The sequence below is a fragment of the Hyposmocoma kahamanoa genome, unplaced genomic scaffold (genome assembly GCF_003589595.1).
Source record: "Hyposmocoma kahamanoa isolate Upper Pololo Valley unplaced genomic scaffold, ASM358959v1 114, whole genome shotgun sequence".
NCBI classification, from domain to species: Eukaryota; Metazoa; Arthropoda; class Insecta; order Lepidoptera; family Cosmopterigidae; genus Hyposmocoma; species Hyposmocoma kahamanoa.
In genome coordinates this window covers 6,065,199-6,090,806 of record NW_020653383.1, presented here as the reverse complement: position 1 = coordinate 6,090,806, position 25,608 = coordinate 6,065,199, and the positions used below count along the sequence as shown (strand labels likewise).

The 25,608-nt window shown below is 35.7% G+C and overlaps 3 protein-coding genes across 3 annotated transcripts in view; 1 reads left to right on the top strand and 2 right to left on the bottom strand.

The window, feature by feature from the left end:
• The window catches only part of LOC113239390, a 39,137-nt gene extending 19,286 nt beyond the window's left edge, over window positions 1–19,851 (top strand). Inside the window, exons 8-18 of the mRNA XM_026476380.1 lie at window positions 604–760; window positions 1,422–1,584; window positions 3,610–3,777; window positions 4,748–4,985; window positions 6,475–6,598; window positions 7,318–7,534; window positions 9,019–9,217; window positions 13,512–13,684; window positions 15,343–15,543; window positions 19,499–19,614; window positions 19,717–19,851. Of these exons, the coding sequence (XP_026332165.1) occupies window positions 604–760; window positions 1,422–1,584; window positions 3,610–3,777; window positions 4,748–4,985; window positions 6,475–6,598; window positions 7,318–7,534; window positions 9,019–9,217; window positions 13,512–13,684; window positions 15,343–15,543; window positions 19,499–19,614; window positions 19,717–19,810 (1,850 nt within the window). The 3' untranslated portion in view covers window positions 19,811–19,851. The remainder of the gene's footprint in view (window positions 1–603; window positions 761–1,421; window positions 1,585–3,609; window positions 3,778–4,747; window positions 4,986–6,474; window positions 6,599–7,317; window positions 7,535–9,018; window positions 9,218–13,511; window positions 13,685–15,342; window positions 15,544–19,498; window positions 19,615–19,716) is intronic.
• Window positions 16,379–19,321, bottom strand: LOC113239635 (nuclear valosin-containing protein-like). Its single transcript, XM_026476697.1, has one exon. The coding sequence runs from the start codon at window positions 19,269–19,271 to the stop codon at window positions 16,674–16,676; it is 2,598 nt and encodes an 865-aa protein (XP_026332482.1). The 5' UTR covers window positions 19,272–19,321; the 3' UTR covers window positions 16,379–16,673.
• A 411-nt stretch (window positions 19,852–20,262) lies between the features above and the next one.
• On the bottom strand, window positions 20,263–25,361 carry LOC113239677 (26S proteasome non-ATPase regulatory subunit 8-like). The gene is made up of 5 exons (XM_026476760.1): window positions 25,210–25,361; window positions 24,950–25,125; window positions 24,158–24,365; window positions 23,569–23,739; window positions 20,263–20,438 (listed from the first exon to the last, which is right to left on the bottom strand). The coding sequence occupies exons 1-5, from the start codon at window positions 25,315–25,317 to the stop codon at window positions 20,295–20,297; spliced, it is 807 nt and encodes a 268-aa protein (XP_026332545.1). The 5' UTR covers window positions 25,318–25,361; the 3' UTR covers window positions 20,263–20,294.
• Window positions 25,362–25,608: the final 247 nt, after the last annotated feature.

Genomic DNA, 25,608 nt, shown 5'->3' with positions numbered 1-25,608 from the left:
ATGCCGAGTAGGAATTCCATTGGGACAAACACGATCAGCGCCATCTAGACAAAAGACGGAATTTTGTCCTTTTTCAGAGTTACTATCTGTAGTATGGAGATTAGTATACATTTTGAGTTGTTGCTCCATGTCACTACTAAGGATGCACATTATGAATCGATTTTTTTGAAGATCGATTCAAGTGCGTACGATTTAACAATTTTTTGTATCAATTTATTTTACTGCGATTTTCAAGCAAGTCGATTCAATAGAAAATCAAGTCGAATCGTATAGATCAGAAAGCAACAAAAATTTTGTTATAATATAATTCAAATTTGAACAAAACTCGATTTTATTTATTTATTACAAAATATTTAGTTGTAAATAGTTTTGCTCTCGATTTTGGGTTTTAACCCGATTTAAATCCATTAACAAGTGCCAGGTTAAAACCCGGTCGCTTGCCCTACTCTGGGTCGAAATAGATATTTCAGATTTAAGTAGGACTTTAGTCGGAAGTGAAACGATTTTTTTCGCGTGTTTACCCGTAAAGTTCGAGGAATAAGTCTAAAGACAGGATATTCCACTTGTTACTCGTTCGTTTATTAACGTGACATATAACAATTTATTCTCATATTTCAGAGCTAAACGACGGTTCCCTGTCTCCAAACAGTGCAGCTGGCCAGAAACGCCTGAGTGCTTTCCAGCGCCTTGGCCCGCCCTCGCAGCCCAAAAAGCCGAAGCTCACAATTAATTTACTTTGCAATAGTGACCAGTCCGTCAGGTAATAATAACATTAATTTTCTAAAAAAATACGACAGTGTTGTAGTATATAGTATGTAAGTTGTTATCCCATCACTTAAGCGTGAAACATACAGAGAGCGTGTCCTCGGCGCGGGTCTTGATTCCGTGCATTTATGGGCGGGTGCGCCCAGTGCTCGGTGTGTTGTCGTCCATATAAATCCACGGAATTAGACACGCCGCAGTCCTGAACCGACCCGCACCCGTTCTCTGTGTGTTTCACGCTTTAATATTATAAAAAGTTCTCGAGCGGTGATTATATAATGTCACACGAATAATACAGGGTGCTAAAAGCCCTACAACTTATATTAATACTTATAAACAGTATCCAACGAAGTAAATATATAATTGCCGTACTCTATTTACAGGAGTACACTATAGAACTTAATTTTTTCTAATAATGGAGGATTTGCTATAAACTCCTATCCTTACAGTGTATCCCACTTTCGAATAGGAGGTCGTATTACTTGTTCAATAACAGGTATAAAATTGGGATATGCATAGTAGTATAGAAATTATCGCCATTTTTAGAATATCTATGAAATTTCTCTGACATATAACCTCGTTAGGGATTCGGTCCATCAGAGAAATCCCAAGCATATAAACCGCCCAGCAATAACGCTGAAATATTTCCAAATTTACAGAGAAGTAGTGGATAAAACAGAAGAAGAAGACAAATACTTGCCAGTACATCAGCGCAAGGACATTTTAGAGAGTACAGATGAGATCGTCCAAAAGTATTTGACGTTTTGGCCGTGGAAACGAAATTTAAACGTTAGGAGGAGTGTTACATCTCGGCATTCAAAGGTACTAACTAAATTTGTCTTAAATTCTGCAGATGTAACCACAATAGTTTTAACTGTAATAACTGCCTCAGTGGCCGAACGTATGTCATGCTGGTCCGAGTTCGATTCCCGGGTCTAGAGAAATATTTTTGTAGCCTACATTTATTTCTCTCGTGAATTTGGATGTAATTTGTGGTTGGCTTTGTATGATTCCATGCCAGCCGCGTTACAGGGTTTTCCTAGTGTAGGGCTATGAGTGTGTACGTTATTATTATTATACATATATGTATATAGTTGTGGCAACTATTGAAAAGTGCTTAATATTTCATTTAAGTAGCACTTCATACACAGGCTTCCGAGAAGAGGACCATAGGCCATGCTTACCCAATGCAGGTGGAGATTTTTTAGCTGTCTCTCGTTAATCTTAAAAAGTGTACACGATAAAATATTCACAAAGTCATATTAATAGCATAGTCTTAGGTAACTCCCGCCTGTTCGGCGCATCGATATCTACCTTCGCTTGGAGCGTAGGGTTTTCACGTTATTATTTTAGTTTTCCTTCAAGTCATAAACATCATTTGATAATACAACTTCTACAAAATATTTATGTTACTTCAGTATTATGCATTCTCAAGGCGTTAGTCAAAAAGATGGCACTCTTCATCCGTTTAATAAAGTGTATCATCACCGTTCTACCTGGACTTATTTTTGTGGCCTGCGACGCCCAGATCAGCGTGCTGATTTTCATTCAAATTGGAATCAATACGATCGGGTAGTCTCGAAATCAGATGTGTTTCTGAGCGAGAAGATGAACCTGATTCCTATATCTTTCTAATTTGTGAGTTAAATCAACTATTGTTCCGATTAGAAATGTCAAAAGTTTCTGATCGGACAGTTGTGAATCGCAATTATGCGCCTCGACTCTGAAAAAACGTAGTTTCCGATCAGGAGTGGCAATCAAAATCAAGCTGCAGAACCAATTTATCGCCCATAGCGCTAACCGCTGGGCCTCCAAAGTTGTTAAATTAACAAATAAATAAAATATGTGTGACTTACTTCATGTTCAGTAGGTATCGAGAAAAACAACAATTCTGAATTTCAGGCTCTCTTGTTCAGACAACCATAAACGCAATACACATTACGTTTTTAAACAGCGAGCGAACGTTTCTATTCTATCGGTCGGTTGCAATGCAAGTGCGCTGCGAGATTTTGCTAATGTGTGCGTCCGCACATGACGCGCGTCAGGTGTGCATGCCTACAAGTCGCGCTGCTACGTTTGTATGGAGTTACCATACCTGGCCTTATTATTCTTCTTCAAGTATCCGACCAGCGACTTTCAAATACGAGGACGGCAATCTGCTAGGGGAAATAGTAATCCCCGTGTGCCTGTCTCTGAAGTTGCAAAACCACAGAGGCAGATGGACCAGTGCGGCGACGACGGCTTCACAAAAGTGGAGAAGAAGAAGAGGAAGCCCACCAGCCGTAACCAATGTGGCACAGCACCGACAGACTGTCGCGACTGCATTACTCCACGAAGTCTGAGGAGATAGTGGAGTACATGAAGTACATCAGACATAAAGCCAAATACACCTTGAGGGTCGAGCAGTTGGAGTACCGCCACAACGGGAATTTCAATTCGTTTGTTTCAATTCGACCTTCATGAAGGAAGAATTTTGGCCGAAGGGTGTCTTATGTCGGCGGTTACCTGACACCAAATTGCACCACACATCGCCGACAAGTGCAATTCGTGTAGACTAGTTAGAAATAGTGTTTTATTATATTGTATGTATGTTAGTCCTTAAGGTATATATTATAGGGGTCATGTGGCCTGAACTAAATAAATAAATAAAATTATACTATGTTACTAGTTATTGTCAACCTATTTTGATATCTAAATTGTCTTACAACAAGTAAATATGATGTGAAAAGACTTTAAACATTACTTTTGTTTGCAACTGATGTTTGCGACTTACAAGACGCATGCTACAAAGTGACTGTTCTGTTGACTATATAGGCTAAGCTTAAGCATTTTTCTAAATATTTTCAGTCAGTCATGATCTTGGAGCTAGAGCAAATGGAAGAGGTGTACGAGAAGGATAATATATTCATACAAGTGGCACTCAAGGGGTACCCGTCGAGTTGGAGAAAGGAACAAGTGCTTGATGCCTTACTTGACAATTTGAAGGGGAAGAGCTTCATACCTTGCTTTACAGAGGTAATTATTGGAAGTTTTTTGAAAAAGTTTTTAATTTTCTTTTTATGCCATACCGTAACATAAAAGTTTTTTTTTTGAGTAATGTAAAAAAATAATGAATTTAATTTTCAGTTTATCAACACATATTTTTTAAATAGAAATCAGAAAAAATATTTTATGAGTACAATTTGATTCTTACCCAGGTCGAATAATAATGTTAATAAATGTAAAAAAAAAGAAATATAAATTGTAAGAATATTTTATCTTAATATAAAATTCTTAAGTGTATGTATGGTCTGTCAACACACATCAGACGGTTTATGTTTTTGTACTTTTATAACGAAACTTTTTAATCTTTCCCAAATAACAAAAACCAAGACAACTAGGCGCCATTTTTTATTTAAAGTTTTATTTAAAGCTAAGACTTCGTCCAGGGAAGTACTACCACCTTGCCTATTTCTGCCACCAAGCTATAATGTGAGCATTACTATATTTTTGAAGGATAAGGGTACTGGTGAAATAACAGGCACATAGACTTGCCAATTTATGTCTCAAGAGTGACTGGCGCAGTGGTAGTATCCCTCAGATATTTGCGATTTAAAGCTCTGAGTGGCACTGCAACTGCTATGACGTGTCACTAACACCAGACTCACTATTTGTCCGTCCCGTCACTTGGTAATTAAAAAAAAATAACTTAAATATTTCGATTTTAAAGTGACATTGAGTTGAGTTGAGTTGATCTCAATTTTGATAACTTTATAGATAAAGAAAAAAATTGTTTGCGTCATTTATATAGCATCTAATTTATTAAATGAAAATACGTAATTTTTTTAACTATTTTTATTACACATGTATGTATGTATGTACACTTCGTATTTTTATTTAATAAATCAGATATATAAATGATATTTTCTTCATCCTGTAAAGTTGTCAAAATTGAGATATTACCGGTTGCCAGTTCAGTCTATTTCTCATGGTATTTTCTTGTCAGTTCACACCGCAAGAATGCAAATTCGCCGTGATCCGTAGCAGAGCAGCCTTATCAACAATTCACAAGCTTGGGTTTAACATTCGTAAGGACGACGTCGAACTGAGCATAACGATATCGAATATAGACTTGTCCATCAATATGCTGGACTTTATACCGAGACTTGTGCTACGGAAAGTACTCTCGCGAGGTTATGACGGTGAAAGGCAGCTAGATTTGAGTGCTTTTACTCTTAAATCAGGTAAGGATCACTTCTTGAGGTAACAAAACCTATTTGCGCAGGCCTGAAGACGTGTAATTATAGTCAAGAGCTCTCATGCCAAAAAATGTTTGACGTTGGCTCCGCCCAAATTTGTGAAACAAATATATGGCTGAAGTTCACGTGACATGCACCAGGAGATGTTGAATTTTGCGCATTAAAAGTACCAAATTCGTTTTAGCGGAATAACTCTAAAACTAAAGGGATTAAAAAAAATCCGTAGTGACAGTTGTCGATCATGCATAAATATAATTAATTATCTAATTTTTGTCCTAATAACCTGTAGCATTTCGAGGATAAATCGATAAAATGTGAAAATTAGAGGTCGTTTCGTGATTTTTATCTATCGAGGAAACTTTATTGTTTTATGTTTCTGATTAATGTCTTAATATATCGTGTAGTTACAAATACAATATTTTATTTTTAACTTTAAAGTGGATTTACCCCGCTAAAATCAAATCGAAGATTAGAAATTTTTCCTCTGCTCCCTCTTAAGAATCGATACAACCTCAAATGGCTTTGGTTGATTCACTTTGGGAAAAATATATAGTAAAATTGCCGATACACACTCGGCATTCGTCGTCGCTTATGTATAATTATGTATAGTTGAACTAATCAAATGATTACTGAAAGAGCCCGTACTACTGTGTTTTTCCAAAATTAATAGTGCACAAGAATTTTTATTATTGCAACTAATAATTGTTCAAAATATGTACTGTGTATACACCGTAAGTTTTAATTAGGCTTTAGGCGATATGTTTATCGCACTTGTCTCATTAATCCGATTCATCATCGTCGCAGCCGTTCGGGCCTCAACGCCGCCGTTCGGGCATTTTCGCCGCCAAAAGCCCGGGTCTTCCCGACCTTCGCATTCCCGAAGTCGTTCGGGCATCGGCGCCCCCAATCGGTCATCCTCGGTTTTGGTCGACCATAATCGGAAATTTGCAGGAAGCAGATCCGCCTGCGCCGAGTCGCATCGTCACAGATGCAAAACGCACAACGGCTTTTTATCTCTTATTTTATAGAATGGAAACCATTATTACAAAACGGCATAACACAAAAATACACAGTAAGAAATTAAAAAAAAGATAAAGATAAATTGGAACAACTTAGAGTAACAAAAATAAAATAAAATGAATTAAAAATAAGATCTTAGTAATAGGTAATGAAATACAAAGATAGTCAACACTATTGTGTACTAAGTATACGTCATATGTGCTGCTGTGGCATATGTAAAAGGATCCACTCAGCTAATGTCACCGCCGCGAAAAGGCTGTGACGCTGATTTTCAGTGGACCTTAAAACTGAGTGAGTACCGGACATGTGTGTCGCGTATAAACTAAAATAAGTAAACACAGGTTTTTTACCGTTTTAATGCAATTCCGTGTCAGTAAGTGTGGTAACGCCCCTATTGTGAATTAAACTACATAATATGCACCTTGTTTTATAATATAATTGAACGTCTTTTCAGACATAAGCCACTTCATTTACTTTCCACTGCATCGTCTGACCAATCAGAGCGAGTTGCTATCCTTACAAAGCACTGTTGCTTGGAATTACCTTACTGATCTCGACCTTTCACATAATCGACTTACGTAAGTTCTTTTTTTTTCAAACATTAATTGGAAAAACAACACTTTAAAAGTGATATTTATGTTATTCACAAACCATCGTGCATGATTGCAAATGTTGAAACCTGATATGTTTTGACGACCTAAGTGACCCAAGGGTTTGCGCTGTGGTTGCTAGTTAAAGAGGTCCTGGATTCGATTGCCGGTAGGACCAATTTGGAAAATGGTCTTGAATGGGTGCCCTGGAATTAATTAACCCAAAAAGTGTATTTTTTCAAATTGGATGAAAAACTAATTACTCACTACTCGTGAAAGATTGTTACAATTCATGTATAGGTTAAAGTTTATTATAGCCACCTAAACAATTGCCTATTTTCCAAATATATTTAAAAATAAAAGGCAAAAAATAATTCATATTTTTAGTAAGGACTGTTTTGTCCAGATCTAGTTCACAAAAACTTTCTTCGTCTTGAGTTAAATATAGCTAACTTTTAATTGTTACTTACAATATTCTAACGATGTTTTTGCTGACTTGTAGAGAATCAAATTATGCGTTCACCAATAATATAATATTGTATTTCACGTATTTTGAGTTACAACACTTGTAATAGCTGAGCGATATATGGATAAGCTCACCTTGTAAGTCCTTTGTTAAGTGGGTTTTAACGTATTTTTTGTGCAATTACCATAGAATACAAGTAAAGTTCAGGCGTTAATTAATTACTGTAATTTGATTATTCCAGCACATTAGACGGTTTCGATCTCCCAAAAACAACTCCAAAACTGAAACATCTAGATCTCTCGTACAATAACATTGAAAGAGTGACGACTTTACTCAGATGCAGAGAGCTGTCTTTACACACTATTAAGTTGGAAGGAAACCCACTGTGTCACGATTACATTGACCCAAGGGAATATGTGAGAATTATTAGGATGATATATCCAGGGCTCGTTGAGATCGTAAGTATCGCGTTAAAGACTACTTTGAACAAAATTCATTACAGACATGACTTCACGATTATTGTTGTCAATAGAAATTTCAGGGGAAAATATTGAAATTGTGGTAACTGTAGAACAAAATAGAAATTTGTATTCGGGTGCATTAGGAAATCCGAAGATTGCCGAGAGATGTTAAAAAAATAGTTGTACTGTACAAGTATACCTAAAAAGTCAATGACAACCAATTACAAAGATCCGACAAAGAAGCATATAGAAAAATTCCTGAGGTCCGCTGGTTCGCTGGCACGGTTTGCTAGAAGACGTCGGTTCGAATCCGGCCGGATCGAAGGAATTTTTTCCAAGTGTTCGATCTTTGTATTAATAATTATAACAAACTTTTTTTTATTTATTTATCCTTACAATGACTTTTTTACAAATAAAATAAGGTTCTCCCAAACTTCTTGAAAGTTTGTTGGGAGAATTTGGTTGCTACGCTTAATATTACAGTCACATAAACATGTGTTTATGTGACTGTAATATTAAGCTAATAAATAAATATATTGTGTGTATGTAAACATTACATTCAATTACCAAAATTACAGTTTTTCAATATTTACCTACATTGTATCTTAGAAATATTTGTTTATTTCATCTTTTTCAACAGACTTTTTACCACCTTTAATGTTTTTAAGTGTGACGGAAGACAATTAAATAATGTTGGAATTAAATAGTCCTTAGTTCTTTTACCATATACGTTATTTGTTTTCAAAGTTTCATAGCTGCCCATCATTGCTTGTCTTGTTGGATGATTATAATTTTTTGGTACTTTGTATTCATGATTATTCTTGTAATATTTGAGAAAGCAGACATTTTTTCAACAGGAATTATCTTACATATTTTAAATAACATGTCATAATTTTGCGTTCCTTTACACTCTAACCAGTTTTCTTTCACAAAAATAATTGAATATCAATTGAGTACAAATTTAAGTATACCTGTTTTTTATTTACGATTATGTGTCCACATTATTTAGGTAGACAAATGAATGTCTTTATTATTTAGTACTCGTATATTGATTCAAATCTGTCTGGCCATATCTATGCGGTTTCCCTGGCGGTGTAGTGCGTCTGGCATGTTTACCGTGAATAGAGTAGATGATTTTTTTCGCCATAATACGTAAGAGACATTGATTTTTTCTTACGAGAGTGAGCGATTCGGCTAATGTTATTGTAAGGACAGTATGCGATACATGCTACTTTTTAAGCGAATACTCCATTTTTTAAATATAAACAAATTAATTATAATTATATTTATTATTTGTAACGTAAATCCAATTTAATTTAATTCTTTATTATTTACTTCACTAATGTTAATAATTAAATAAAATTGAATCTAAATGTTATGTAATAAAATTAATGTTAAATTTGTTAACGGGTGTATCCTAAACAAAGAAACTTTTTATTTTATTTATTTATATTATTTTAACTTGCAACTGGTTTTCACAGGATGGCGTTCAATTTCAACGCAAAGGCGAATTTCCGAAAAACAAACGTAATTACTGCCCGACAGATGCTAAAGATATAACGGATAAGTTTCTTGGAGTATTCTTCAACTTGCTCGAATCACCTCACGAAGACCGCGGTCGTATTGAAGAATTGTACCACGAGAAAGCTGTGCTTACAATCACGCATCGTTATAATATGCGTAAGGCATTACTAAAGCGGAGTAGAAATGGCTTGTTTCACCAACCAAAAATTTGCGTGCAAAATTAAATAAACCACAAACAATAATAGAAAATATACTCTCCGACACATAATTCGACCCACCTTGCATTTTCAATATTAAATGCCCTTAGTTTAAACAATGCTTGATTGATCAAGAACTATTATGCAACTTTGAAACCTTTATACTAAACGTCATTTCCTCAAGTCCTTATTGAAAATTTAATTTTCAAAAACCGGAGAAAACTTTCTCTTCGACGATAACTATATTTTTATATTCTAGTTCTCTAGGGATAAAAATGCAAGGTGGCTCGAATTATGTGTCCGGGAGTGAATAACAAAAATATATTTTTTTAAATACGAGTAGGAACTTTTGCAAATCGACTCCAGCAATTAACACTGCACTAACTCGAATTTTGCCAATTTTGCAATGCCAAACAGCTAATTTAAATTAAACTTAAAATGAAAAAAAAAAGTAATGATCACATATTTTATCTATGATATGATGATGAATAACTCGTAGTAAAAAGACAATAATCATAAATCATCACAAATCATGTTTGAAAATTAAAAGGTTATCGCAAGTGTCCCTTTTAAAAATGATGTTATAATAATTTTTAAGTTAGCATAGTGTTAATTGCTGGTGTCGAAATGCTCTATCAAGTCTGCTCTGCTGTTTGTTATATTAAAACGAAAATAAATTAAGGCGTGGCTACACGAATACAGACAGCACTACACTTACATGTAGTTATGCATAGTTTGTTAGAGAGATAGAACCAAAAAGACATTGTACGTTTCGCTTTGGCTCGGATGGCTCAAGTCGATTCCATACGGTTTACTGTGGTGGCTCCCTTAGCCAATAAAATATAGTACTATTGGTTGCTGAAACAGGGCTCTACTCCGCTTTCATTTGGTAAATAAGGAGCCTATACTTCTATTTTCTTATTCGTCGTTAAAGTTGGAGTTTATATTTTAATGTGACATTCGAAAGGTGATCGTATAATCCTAATCCTATTGTTGTTTGAAATCAGCACTTGGCTAACGGTATTTCATGAACATCAACTCGTTTATGCCCTAATGCTGGGCACAGATCATTCCAGAAAAGGAGACAATTTCCACAATACTCGCTGACGAATTCAAATACATGCAGGCTTCATGACAATTTACTGTAAAAGCAAGTAATCAACTAGACTAACCCTAAGTGATTATGTTTAATTACAGGTTTCTTACCTGGTTTGATTTCTTTTAATTTCCCGATGTTTCGGAACGGTTACACGCTCGGTGGTCACGGGTTGACTCAATTAACCGAAATATCGAGAAAATAAAAAGAACTCTGGATACCTGTCATTAGTGATAATCATTTAGTGAATAACCACGAAAGTCTTAAAATATATAGAGGCTAACCCTGATCTCAATACTATATTTTGGAATTTAGAAAAATCTTGCTGGTGCTTTCTCGTGTCTTGGATCAAATTCGCTATTGCAACACATACAGCGAAAATTTGAAGAACTATTCCATTGTGATTGTGTAGTTAGAGTCCAAATCGACGTATAAGAGTGAAAACCTCGGTTACGCATTTTTACATAGTTTGTTTTTACTGATTTTTGTTAATGCAAAACTAAAAAGTGCTATTTTTGAGCGACTGCAGCCGTAGCCGATATTCTTATTTTCAAAATGGACGTCGTAAAATGTGTGTATAATTTGCACATTTAGAATGAAAGTGGCTTAATTCAAAAAATAAAGGAAATGATTTTATACCGTTAAACGATTAGTGTTCACAGGATTGTCAATGTGGAACCGACCCATTAAAGCTCGAATGGCAGTCTCTGTATGAGTCTCTTTAACGTGTTTGAAATTCTACTATATAAATAATAGGTATATAAACCTCGCGCTTAGTGTTGAATCTGTATCTGCAAAGACATCGGATTGTTGATTATTGATGAAATTGTTCAATTACACACGAATGTCGGTATATTCCTTTGATGAATTGTTATCTAAGCTGAGCCCACTAATAACGGGTACTGTAACTCATATGTGAATAATTGAGTGAATGAGTAATTGATAATTAATGAAGAATTGATAAGTTTATTACTTTCACAAGACTTACTTATGACTAAAATACAAAGTTTTGTTACTTTTATGCACTTTGTTGAGAGATCAACATATGAAAGATTGCATATCCACTGAAGAAAAACTACTACTACGGCCAGTCGCCCGCGACTAGACGCTTATTGTACAATTGGTCTAAACCCCTTGCTTAAATATATTATCAAAGTAATATAGCATCTAAAAGAGGAATAATTTAAATGCTAACTACAAACATTATTGTTTTCTTAGGTTTTCGCGATTGTTACACATAGGAAATGAAACTATTTTTCCGGATTTAAATCGCGTATATTTGTTTTTTCAAACAAACCGACGTTTCAGGCCCTTTACAGGTCCCATGGTCACGGTTGACTGAGGTGGTACAGTCTTCAACCAATTATGTCTAATATTGATGCAAACCACCCTATTTTTTCACTAAGTTACAATAGCTATTAATTAAATACCTTATTTTTAATTTTACAAAGAGGAAATACTTGATGTATGAATACCCTAATGAAAAATCCCAAACAGACATAAGACTGCAGTACTAATTTCTATTATTAATTAATAATAAATTGAACTTAATAAAAATTCATTCAATAAAATAATTTGTAAAACTTAATGTAGCGTAAACATAGCGTAAATTGGAATGTTTTCTTTGTAAAATTAAAAATAAGGTATTTAATTAATAACTATTGTAACTACAGTGAAAAAATAGGGTGGTTTGCATCAATATTAGACATAACTGGTTGAAGACTGTACCACCTCAGTCAAACGTGACCATGAGACCTGTAAAGGGCCCGAAACGTCGGTTTCTTTGAAAAAACAAATATACGCGATTTGAATCCGGAAAAATAGTTTCATTTCATAAACATTGTGTTTGCTATATTTTATATACACTCACTCACTCGTTCACTCTTTAGTAGTCACTCTAAGGCCCGGCGCCCACTGAAGGGACGCGACGGTAAGGGATTTTTAAGTGACGAATAGTAATATACCCTATGGCATTGTAGTTGCAATTTCAATGATAATATTCATATTTAGGGATTCGTTTAGGGATGCCAAGCCGGCAGTCTCTGGAATGCCTCGGCAGCCTTAGAGCCTTTGCACACTATTCGTATCAGGGGGACTACTCTAGATCTCCGTCCGAAACAATTACTGTCAAATAAGTAATATTCGACAAAATTAAAAGACAAGTTAATAAAAATGGAAGTAAATTAATTTGCTACTCCGGGTTCCCGGAGTGAAGGTGAAGTGAAGGTTAAATCGAGCAAACTAGATGTGCTGAAAAAATATTCAACACAAGCGCAGCTATTTTGAACGATTTAACCATAACTGGATTCGCGGAGTAGCAAATTAATTTACTTCCATTTTTATTAACATGGACTTCTGCAAAGTAACGCCTGAATCTATTAATTACTAAAAGACAAGTATCAAATATGAAGCATCATTCGCATCACGCGTCTTTTCATTTGGTCAAGTATTGCTTATTTGGCAGTAATTGTTTTGGACGGATGTCGGACGGAGATCGAGAGTAGACCCACAGTTCCGAATCAATAATGGCGGTCCTAAGTGTCATTTTATCTCTAGGTGTACAAGCGATATTTGTATTTTCTCGGATTCGACATCCGAAGTAGGCCCGAGTTTTTTAGATTTGTGTCGTCTCGGATTCGGAACAAATACGAATCGGATACAGTGCGCAAATGCGCTTAGGGATGCCTCTGCTGTTATGTGATGATTCGGCAGGTTTCGGGACGCCGAGTGACCATAATAATAATAACAACGCACACACTCAACATAGCCCCGCACTAGGAAAACTCTGTGCCGCGGGTGCCATGGACTCACACATGGACAACCACAAATCACACCCAAACTCGCGAGAGAAACAAAATGTAGGCCATACAAATATTTCTCTCGGCCCGGGAATCGAACCTGGGGCCTCTGCGTGGCGGGCCGGCATGGTAACAGTTCGGCCAAGGAGGCAGTTAACTATGTGGGTATGCGAGGAAAGAGAGGGGAGGCACCCACGATGTCACGACACAGTGCTTCAGCACGCTATAGTATGTTTAAGGACGCCGCGACATAATTACCGTGAGTGTCTTGCATGTAGGGATGCCGAAGGATCTCTTGCCGTCCCGTCAGTGGGCGCCGAAATATACTTTATCCTTTAAAAGCAAATTCATATCTACAGGATACAGACCAATCTACCGCTATTACCGTAATCTCTTTTTACGAGCGCGTTCCTTTGAAGAGGGCGAAATGGAGAGCGTGGAAGGAGCTACGTCCATCGCTAAGCTCATCAACAAATGGCCTATGTTGCAACACGACCCTTATACATTTAATGTTGATGTTATCCATCATAACGTGAGTATCAAAGGTTTATATCGACGTGTTTTTTTTAATATCTAGTAACGAGATAAATAAATTGTGCCTGGCGGTAAGGTAAGCCACACGTCTACCGATAACACGACTGCCTAGAGCTGTCAACGCAGAGATCTTGTGGCACCGCAGGAGTAGAGCTCCTTGTGAAAGGATTCCACCAGGGAAGTATCACCACTGCGCCCCACCTTCATCCTGATGACAGTGGCAGTGAGATGTGATTCCCTCATCATATGCCATTTCCTTCAGGTGCTTGTTAGTAAAAGGTGTTAGTAAGAATTTGCTGACAAATACTATTAAATATTAGTTTAGTATTATTCTGTTCATGTTTTTTCACTTCGAAAACTGTAACTATCATTGTATGAATAAAGTTAAAATAAAATAAATAAAAATTATTGCGTTCCGGTTTGGAACAGTAACGATGCTACATGGGACTTGTTAACTTACGTCTCAGTATGCTTTGAAGATCTTTACTATTTAAAGCTCTGAGTGGCACTGCAACTGTTTTGGATAGGCGTGTCGCTTACCAACAGGTGCAAGATTTGTTCGTCCCGTCACTTGGTATTATAAAAAAATAGGAACGCAGTAATGCTCAATTTACTGCTTGGCGACAGAAATTATATGGCAGTGTTTCCCTGGACGAACTCTTTTACAAAGAGCTCTACTGCTAATAAATCCTACTCCTCTTAGGAGAAGGTTTACTTTTCACACCTTTTCCAAGGGTTATTAACCTTCTCGGACGTGCAGGATTCTTCACAATATTTTGCTTCATCGTTAGCGAATGATATTGCTATTAAACATTCATAAATGTATGTAACATAGAAATTAAAGTCCTTGCTGCCACAGGAATTCGAATCGTGGACCTCACAGTTTACCAGCAACCATTCTCCGTCTGAGCAACTACCACTGTATTGTTTTGTTTAAGACACTAATGTCCACTTGCACTAAGCTTAAAATGATAAGACACTCCTAACACAATGTCTTAAGAGTGTGTTTTGGATTGCAAGCATTGGTTTAAGACACATTTAAGTTTAATGCAAGTAGACATTAGGGTCGCTCAAATTGCAGCAGTCTCGTGACGCGACCCTACAAAGCATTAAAACGAGGAATGCAACGTATTCTATTATATAGATATCGAGTGGTTATATACTCGATGTTCTAATATTATCAATGTATTGTTACTTTGTTTTACTTATTTGCTTTGTTGTATTTTGCCAGAAGTAATACCATTTTTAGATTTATGTAATGACCCCTAATAGTTTGCAGGCACCACAAATTAGACAAGATATGACACAAATTAATATCTCTTAAACTTGTTATAATTATTAATACAAAGATCGAACACTCAGAAAAAATTCCTTCGACCCGGTCGGATTCGAACCGACGTCTTCTTGCATACCGTGCCAGACGCTATACCAACTAAGCCACGGAACGAACCAACGGACCTCACGAATTTCTCTATGTGCTTGCGTCGTGTCTTTGTACTTGGTTTTTCAACGACTTTTTAGTCGTAGCGCCATCTATGAGAAATCTTTGACAGATTTATCACCCAGTTAGGTACCTTTACAGCTACCAGTCCTGGCGAGAGATGTCGCTATTCACTGCATTAATTAAATTTATTAAACTTATTAAATTTTGAACAGGACACATCAACAGTTATCCGAATAAACGGAATGTTGAAGCAAATAGTAGAGTCGTTAGCAGAAGATGAGCATTTACTAGCGTTCACTCGTACAGTGGTGCTGAGTACAACCAACGGTGTTGAGTACAAGATACAAAATGAACTATTATATTGGGAAGAACCCTGCCGAGATTATGCTCATAAGGCGTTTCACATTAATGCGGTAAGTCATGGCCTTTATTTATTATGACCTCCGTAACCTAGTGGTTTACACTGTGTTAAATGAGAACTCTTCAAGATTGAACCTGGCCTTTGTTTTCTGGCTAGTTATCCCATGAAAGTCGCTAATGTATAAGCTTTTTAGCTTAACCTACTGTGAACCGTGTAATTAACCGCCTTTAAAAAGGAGGAGGTTCTCAATACGACTGCTTTTTTTGTATGTATATTACGCGATAACTGCATTTGTGAACCGATTTTGGCGATACTTATTTTTGTTGGAAAGAGGGTACCTCAGAAATGGTCCCATTTACATTTGACGAAAATGTAAATATTCATCTCTAAGGGTGGCAAACTAGGGGATGAATGACTTGAGGTCAGTTTTTTTTGTAAAATCTACTACCTTGAAACTTTAAGCAACTAATTTATTCATGGCTTTTTACTATTATAGTCAAAATTTTGAAACTGAATTATAGTGACAGTTCATTAGGGCACAAGGAATACATGCATCTTTGAAATGTTGTGCTTAATACACACACTTTCGATACACAAGACCCCCACCATTCTTTACCTTTGTAGGTGTACACAGTATATCTTTTAAGTTCTCTTTTAAGTGTCGAAATAGTATAAGGCGTGTACATAGAATGCTTTAAAGACATCATATTCCTTGCTGGCAGTATTAACATAATATTGTTGGAACTACACTATGCTGTTTATTGTTTATGTAACGAAAAGAAGATTCTACAAAGTTGAATGCTATTGAAGGTTTTAAAATAAATTTCTATGAGCTTGAAAGGCATAATGAAAAAGTGTGACATAAAATAATTAAATTTTATTTAGGTACCATATTACTGAGTTTTAAAGTGTGCAAGATTTATATGACTCCTATGTATGTATCAATTAACACTTGAAATGCATGAAAATAAACATTGATATTACCACTGAAACTTATTCTAGAAAATGTTTCATGACACACGGCATATTTTAAAATCTTATAAGTAAATTACATCTCTTCACTTAGATTATAAGGAATTTCGCTTAAAAGGAAAACACTTGGCACTATTGTTTTGTATTACTCTTATAAGAAAGAAACCTCTATTACTACTAGGTTTGTATAAACCAACGGCTAAATGATTCTCAAACAGTATCCATAGACTCTTCATTTGTGAGCTCAGTCTCCATTTCCATATCCTTATCATCAGCGCCAGATGCGTATTTCAACCGCAATTTTTCATAATGCAGTTGCTCTTTGGATGAAACAGATGGTTTACATTTTGCCAAAGCAGCTCTGAAGTCTTCAAATGTCACAAAAATATCCCCTTCAAGAGTACCATTTGAAATATGATTTGTCAATGCATTAGTTGCAGCAGCCCTGACCAATCCTGCTAAATCTGCCCCTGTATAACTGTCAGTGAGACCAGCTAGTACTTGCAAATCTACATCAGGGCTCAGTTGTGGTTTTGCACCTCCCTTAGTAAGTTTCTGCAGGATATCATATCTGTCTTCTCTTGCTGGCATACCCACATACATTACACGATCTAATCGTCCAGGTCGCAGAACTGCTGGATCGATAATGTCAGGTCTATTTGACGCGGCCAAAACAAAGACTCCTTCACGAGTTTCGATACCATCCATCTCTGTGAGCAGTTGATTTACAACTCTTGCTGCCCCATTATTGTCTTGAGAAGTTCGTCGCGGACACAGCGCGTCAAATTCGTCAAAGAATATTACACAAGGTGCCGAATTACGAGCACGCCTGAAACACGTGCGTACTGCCCTTTCACTCTCCCCAACATACATGTTTAGCAGTTCTGGTCCTTTCACTGATATAAAATTGACCCCAGCTTCATTGGCGACAGCTTTGGCTAAAAGAGTTTTACCGCATCCTGGAGGACCACAAAGCAAAACTCCACTTGGTGCAGCTAGACCAAGTTTCTTCAATTGCTCTGGATATTTCACTGGAGCTAATACAGCCAATTGCAAATCTTTACGAACTTGGCTTAACGAACCTACGTCATCCCATGTAACATCGGGGACTGTCACTATACCTTCTCTGACCGCACATGGTTTCGTTGTTTTCAGTGCTTTGAGAAAATCTTCATGTTTGATTGATAATCCAAGTAGTTGTTCTTTTGAATATGTTTTGGAACCTTCAAGCAATGCTAATACTTCTTGTACTGTGTCTATTGGTGTAGGTTCAGTCTCTTGTTTAGTATCATTTGTAGAAGATTCATTGCTTAATTCTGGCCCAGGAGTTTCAACATTTGCAGACTGAGTGGGAGTTGCATCAGAAACTTCAGGAGCATCACCTGTGTCATTTGGTTTAGCTTCTTCACCTTGTTTTTCTCCATTAGGAATATCAACAACTTCTTTAGATATAGCGGTCTCTGTTACTTCAGTAACTGGCGCTTTTTCTTTTGCGTGAATCTCTGCAAATACTCTTTTCACAGCGTAAGTGCTAGCTTTATTTAAAAGCGCCTGTAAGTCAGCACCAACAAACCCTGGGGTGATTTGAGCAATAGCATTAATGTCAACATCTTCATTTAGTGTCAAAGTTTTACATAATATCTCTAGTATTTCTTTCCTAGATTTAAGAGATGGAATTCCTAAAGTAATTTCTTGTTCAAGGCGACCTGCTCGCCTTAAAGCAGGGTCTAAGGCATCAGGGTTGTTTGTGGCAGCGAGAACTAAAACAGAACTGTTGGTGTCACTCAAAGCATCTAAGCTGGCCAATAATTGAGCTACCATTCGTTTTTCCATGTCTTTCTGAGCATGTATTCTGTTTCCACATACAGCATCAATCTCATCAATGAACAGGATGCAAGGGGCAACTGATGTTGCTTTTTCAAACAATTCCCTTATACGCTCCTCTGATTCTCCTGACATACCACCAACAAGTTCTGTTCCAGTCACTGCAACAAATGGTAGCTTCAATTTGCCAGCAATGGCGTGTGCCAATAAAGTTTTTCCTGTGCCTGGTGGACCATGCAATAACGCACCTCTTGGAGCCTTGATGCCCAACTGATGATAGACTTCTGGATGCTTCATATGCAAAATAAGGTCACAAATTTGTGTAATTATTTCCGATATTCCACCAATATCATCAAAAGTAACCTTAACATGTTTGGAAGCACAAATTTCAAACTTTTTCTTCATACTCATATTTTTATTCGAATCCAATTTTCGCTTTTTGTCAGCATTCTGCTGGTTTTGTAGAGATTTTGCTGCATTTTCAATGGAAATGCTATTAGTATTCCTGTTCGGAATATGTGGGGTTATGGTTATTTGATCGCTAATTTTTGGAAGTTTTGGCGCGGCGCTGCCATCTTCATCGCTACTAAGTATGTCTATCGGTTCACCAGACTTATCAGTAGGACGCCGAGCAGTCGCCGGACGCTTTTTATCCTGCATTTTGTACATTTGAAGGATCCGATCGTTGAGTGCACTGTTGTTTTCGTCTAATAGTTCTAAATCAGATTCTTCTTCAGATCCTTCCGATGTAGACGCCCCGTCTAGTCCGTAACTTTGTAAAACCACTTTGTAGGCATTTTCCACTAATTGACAAAATGCGGTATCACCCCGATTGTTGTATTCACGGTAGCGCTCTTTGAGGGAACGCGCCATTTGGCCGACATCAACGTACGTCTTGTCGACATTCTCCGCGAGATAGTTCTTCACTCGTGAAACAATGACAGGGTCACTTATTGTCTTTTGTCGTGTCTGATTTTTCTTCATTTTAACTTACACGAGGTTTCAGATATTAATTTTTTGGCAAAAAAAACAAATTGAGCTTCCTCAACTAACGGCGTTTGACAGCGTCGCCGACCGAATCGATGTCATTGATGTTGCCATTTCAAATATATATTTTGTAAAATAATGTTTATGGTTGAATTAACTGCTGACACTTCAAACATTTCTTTTATATATTTATTTTAAGTTCAATGTTTTGTTTCCGTTTTCAGTTGAAATTCAAAAAACCATCGTTAAAATTGGATTCACCGCCTGACGAAGAGTTAAAAGAAAAATTACTAGATATTTTCGTCAAAATAACTGAGGCGGAAAAAAGACACGCAGAGAAGTAAGCTCTATCGTCAGAAAATGCATGATTTAGGGGACAAATTTTCATATTATAAATAATATCATTGCTATAAACATTTAAACTTTTTTAAAATGTTTACAGGTGCTTGGAATTTAAGGATTGGAATTTGAAAATTGCAATTGAATACTATGCAAAACTTGTGAAACTGGATGATTTACACCCATTGAATGACTAAGTGTGATTTGATACTTTTAAGAAAATAAATGAACTTGTAATGATTATGAAGCCTTTGATTTGATTCATTTGTTTATGTGTAGTACAATTTTAATTTTGAGACAATTAAATTCTTGAAAAATCCAACCTTTGGGCGCATTACTTCTTCTTCTTCTTTTAAATGTTATGGCCCCATCGAAATAATCAATAAAAAATTTTGCCAATGTCAAGTAAAAATAACTATGTACGGTAGTTTAGTATTATCATAAAAATTATACAAAAATAATGGCGATTTCGCCAATGTAATAGTTACCTTTGGGTGACATCTCTTTGGGCTTACCCTAATCCCTACGCTCGAAGTGACGGAATTCTTGGTTATAATATTCTGTCAATGGTTCCTACAATACCAAATGAAGAGCTAATATAGGAAAATAATAATACTTTCTTAAAAAGAAATTTATTAAAAAAATACTTGTTAGATACTACACTGCAAAACAAAGGCCTGTCTACACAATCATTTCAAGATGTTTAGCATACTCTATGGTCTGTTCAGCAAGCTCCGTTGAGGGGAAGACGCCAGCGGATGCAGCACAGGTCTCTCCAGCCATGTTGAAGTGGTAGCAGTTGTCTGAGCCCAGTACCCAGTTACGCTGAAAAAGTTTACATATTTAGCTTTTATTTATAAAAAAATAGTTGTTAACATTGACCTACCAACAAAAGGACGTCGGGTTCGCGCTAAAAAGTGTCCGCACCTATAGGGTGTTAAAATAGCATACAGAGCGTCAATTGCGCAATAGTCTTCGTTTGTTCTACTGGCAGCTCGATTGTCAATCATGCAGTACAACATATAATAATAACTTGTAAAAATTACTGCAGTAAAATGTAAAACCAGGTTTTTGTATCATATTTTCACTAAACAAATATATTGTGTTATCATAGTTATCATTTAAAAGTGTTATTTTGTACAGTTGTATAGTATTTATTTTATATATAAATGAATAGAAAATATAAATTACAAAAGCAAACAAAATAATCAAATAGCCAACAGTCTTTTTTCTTACACATTGCATGCGCAAAAGATGGTATTTTATTTATATCAATTTCAAGAAACTTATATAAACTTCTGGACACATAATTCGAGCAACCTCGCATTTTTGTCTTAGCGCTAGAATACAAAAGTAGTGTTATCGTCGAAGACACAGTTTTCTACCGGTTTTGCAAATCCCCAACATGGAGTTACGGAAAAGACGTTTAGTATACTAATTTCAAAATTGCTTAATAGTTTTTGATCAATCAAACTTTGTTTAAGCGAAGGGCATTAAACACTGAAAATGTGAGGTGGCTCGAATTACGTGTCCGGGAGTGTATTTAGAACAAAGAAACTATAGTCGTTTAGATATTAATCTTATATTTTTATTTATTTTTAATTGTAATTTTCTATTAAACGGTAGCAATCACTAACAAAATATTGTTATACTCGTTTTACGGCTTGATAAATAAATTGATATCAGAAGTCAGAAAATACATTTGCCCGAAATAACGTCAGCTAGAATTTTCATAATGTTGAATGTATAGTCAAAGTCAAAGTCAAAGATTATTTATTCCATAGGTAAAATAAATTTACACTTGAAAACGTCACATTTAAGCTACTGCTCTTCACTACGCTGACCTCCCTGAGAAGAACGAGCAAGAAACTCTAGGGATTGCTCTTTTCAAATAAACTTAAATGCTATGGAATACACTTTGAATAAAATTTGTGTGGATTCTGGAGCCATGTCGTCTTTCCACACATCTTTATCTAACACGTAGTCTTCAATTTTGTAATATGATTTTTCGATCAAAATATTTTTAATGTAGTTTTTAAACTTAGGAAATCATAAACTTAATATATGCTCCGGAATCTTATTGTAAAAACGTATACAGTTCCCCATAAAAGAGTTGTTTACCTTGGTTAAACGAAATCGTGGTACCATGAGTTTGGACTTAGCTCTAAGGTTAATATTATGGATATCTTCTTTCTTATTGAAATTATGTATATTTTTACGAGCATATAAAATATTTGAGTAAATGTACTGTGATGTCACAGTCATGATACCAGTCTCCTTAAACTTTTCTCTGAGAAATACCCGAGAGCCTAGACGGTACACAGAACGAATCGCTCGTTTTTGCAATACAAATATGGTTTCAATACCTGCCGCTTTACCCCACATGAGAATCCCGTAGGACATTATACTATGGAAGTAACTAAAGTAAACTAAAGTCTAGCAGTACTAACATCGGTAAGCTCACGTATTCTGCGGATTGCGTATGCAGCGGAGCTTAATCTGCTGGCCAGAGACGACATATGTGGAAACCACTGAAGTTTGCTATCTAAGGTCACTCCCAAGAAGACTGCTTTATTAACAAGGTCTAACTTTTCTCCGTTTATTTCTATGCTTGGACTAGTCGATTTTACGTTAGGTAATTCAAATTTAACACATTTTGTCTTCTTGGCATTAAGCAATAAATTGTTAGCATTAAACCAATGAACTACCTTAGAGAGGGTATCATTAATACGGTCATAGTTAATGTCATGTCTGTCTGTTTTAAAAATCAAGGATGTGTCATCACCAAACAACACTATTTCGCAATGGTCCTTAACAAAGAATGGCAGATCATTAATATAAATCAGAAGTAAGAATGAAGAAAAGAAATGTATTTTTTAGCAATATTACAAAACAAAAGGTAATTTTATCCTTGTCTTTTTTTCTTGTCTTTTGTTTTTGTCCTTGGGCATCCAAATTACTTGAAAGCGTAACGGTTTTATTATAAATCTAAATTGAAAATTTTGAGTTTACGTTTCGTTGGAATATCGGTACATTTCTTGTACTACACTCTAATTTTCACATTTGTAATATTTGTATGTATGTATCTGCCCAACCATTTATTATTTCTTTAAGTGAATTTGTACAAAATTCATAATATAATGTATATAAAAATGTATTAACATTTACAGTAAAGGCTGCTCCATTACTCTTTTATTCAAGTAATTTTCACTCAAAGCCAAATATGCTGCTAATTGTTAAGTTTCCAGCTAAATGTGGTGTTTTGGGCCCTTAAAGTGTTGCAAACAAAATTAGGCAGTACTGCAATGATGTTACAATTTAAATTTAATGTTTACATGTAAATCATTTATTTTTTAAACTGTAAATATTATTCATGCACTAACACTATATTTAACATATATACATGTTTCTAACGACTTGTGTTGTCTAATTTGTGCCGTCTCCATTGTTCTAGAATTCAATTTGTGCAAAAATCTCTTTGATTCTTCTGATTCAGAGGGATCTGAGTCACCAAACAAGATTCTAACACACCCTCCATAACATTTATGAAACTAGAAATTGGACACTGGCAGAATTGACGCTATGTAGTCTCACAAGCCATTCATTAAGAAAAAAAAATTTTATGTTTTAACTGTTTTCACTACATTTGTATAGTTTAACTTCGGATGTTTTTTTCGTTGTTTTTGTATTAGACCCGACGTCCATTTATTGGTAGGTGAATGGTTGTTAATATAAGTTTTAGTATGTGGAATGTCCTTACAATGAAACTGCTCACACTGCAGTAACATATCAAATTGGTAAAACAATATTTCTTCTCCTGACAACACTAACACAGATATAAAAAATTAATACAGCGACTATCACAGGGTCTAGACGGAACAAACTAGTTATGACTATGAAGTACTTTTAAAGATGCAAGTCCCATGACGAATCTTTCCTTGCCTGCTTAAATTACCTTTTTTCCATATTCCAAAACATCCTGCTGCGACTGCAAATTCAATCTTCTAGCAGCTTCAGCACAGGGGATGCTCTGATATGCTTTCTCTATGCACGCGGCTATTTCACCACGCACAGTGTCCAAAAGTGTGTCCATAAAGAATGTGTAACTCTCTGCTGGGACATTACCCTGGAAAATATAAGATCGTAATTACGCAGTAGTAACATAAAAATAGAAGGACATGGTAAAAGAAAGTGTTTTTGGAATTTTTGGCAATACGCTACAGGGTTTGAATTTTTTTTTAAAAAGCACAACTATGAAAGTTATTAACTTTAAGGATCAGCGAGCTTAACATTTATAAGCAAAAATACTAATGTTATTTCTAGTTTTCTGAATTTTCTTTTGAAAATGAGGTCATTAACGAGGTCAAGGCAAATGTAGTGTAGGAGGCCCTGTGGCAAGATGGGTGGAGAACCCAATAAAGGTGGATGGCAGCGGCTGATGCAGGCAGCATAGGACCAGGAGAGTTCGTGTGGTCAGGGGGATGCGTCCAACATTAGATGCGTGTAAGGATGATGAAGTTTTACTACATAATATAGCAACAAACCTTTGCCAAGAAAATTTTATTATAACTTCCTTCCATCAGATATTGTTCTAGAGCAAGTGGATGTCTGACATATGGATCTTGTCTGATTGCATCAACAGGTAAACGTTCGAGTTCTGTGTGAAATTCAGCTACACGGTTTTGTGCAAGCAGGAACAACAGGTTTAAACCAAGCAGTTGGTACATAAATGCAGATTCCGGAAGATGATCCCTGCAAATTTATTTTTTTAAGGAACATGCTTGAAATTGTTATACAAAAAGGATAGTGTTTGACCCAGAAATGTTGATTTGCAAATTTAATTATGACATTTTTTGTTTTGATGCCTTAAATGACACCTGTAAAAATTAGGTTTTAAAAATTCTGAAACTACACTCCCAGACACATAAATCAAGCCATCTTGCATTTTGATTTTTCAAGTGCTACAACAAAACTAATATTATTATCACTGAAGAAAGACTTTTTCCTGGTTTTGCAAATTCAAATTTTCAACAAAACCTTTTGAAAATGACGTTTACTACTTTCAAACTTGAATTAATTATTGATCAATCAAACATTATTTAAGCTAAGGACATTGTTATACTGACAATGTAGTGGCTTGTATTGTGTCCGGGAGTATATTAGGGTAAAAATCTAAATCAATAATGCCAAAAAACAACATAGTTGCTATGAATTTATGCAAATTGAAGGTTCTACTCAAGTATAGGGCACATAGTTTAAAATAGGTTATTTTGTATATGAAATAAATGTAATAGTTTCCGTAGCTCTAAATCGTTGAAATCTCTAGCATGACTTACTTGTAATCAAAATAGTAGCATTTCAGCTGGGACATGTATCTTTCGAATGCTTTTACATCTTTTGTGGCCACAGCCCATTGTGCCCCGATTTCCAAAACATCCCTTGCCAAAATCAATTCTTTTTGATTGGCAGCCATATTATTACTCGGAAGGAAAGTTAACTGAGTCAAAGCAACCTGTAACACAGTTATATTTATTTAAAAAACAAGGAATATTTCGAACACAAAGCAAATTTTTGCGAGTCATCGTCGACAACTTACCTTTATTTTGTTCAATAATTCGCCACATTTGTCGAGTTTACGAGGTTTTTTGTTCCATTCTGTTTTCAGGTTTTGATAGAGTGTAGCCACCTCTTTTAACGAAGCCATAATGAGATTATTTATTTAGTAAAATTTGGTTTTAACATGAAACGACAAATTAACTTAACTTTTTTACTTTAGCTTGACAGCGGTTTTCTTTCAAAGACAAATTTGATTTTGTTTTTAAAAATTACTTGCCATTTTAAATTTTTTATACATTGTTTTGCTTGCACTTCTTGTAATGGATGCTTGCTATAATATAGTTGTATTTTCATTTCGCTTGAACGTACCTCTGAGATCTGAAAAAATAAACTGTCAATAATTTGTCAAAATTCTCTGAAAACTTCGACAAAATTTTCT

What these genes read in the sequence shown, in the direction of transcription:
- LOC113239635 (XM_026476697.1), bottom strand. Translation starts at nt 19,271, where the DNA reads ATGAAGAAAAATCAGACACGACAAAAGACAATAAGTGACCCTGTCATT.
- LOC113239677 (XM_026476760.1), bottom strand. Translation starts at nt 25,317, where the DNA reads ATGGCTTCGTTAAAAGAGGTGGCTACACTCTATCAAAACCTGAAAACA. An exon ending in AATTATTGAACAAAATAAAG is followed by an intron (nt 25,126 to 25,209) that starts GTAAGTTGTCGA and finishes ACTGTGTTACAG; the next exon opens with GTTGCTTTGACTCAGTTAAC. An exon ending in TGCTACTATTTTGATTACAA is followed by an intron (nt 24,366 to 24,949) that starts GTAAGTCATGCT and finishes ATAAATTTGCAG; the next exon opens with GGATCATCTTCCGGAATCTG.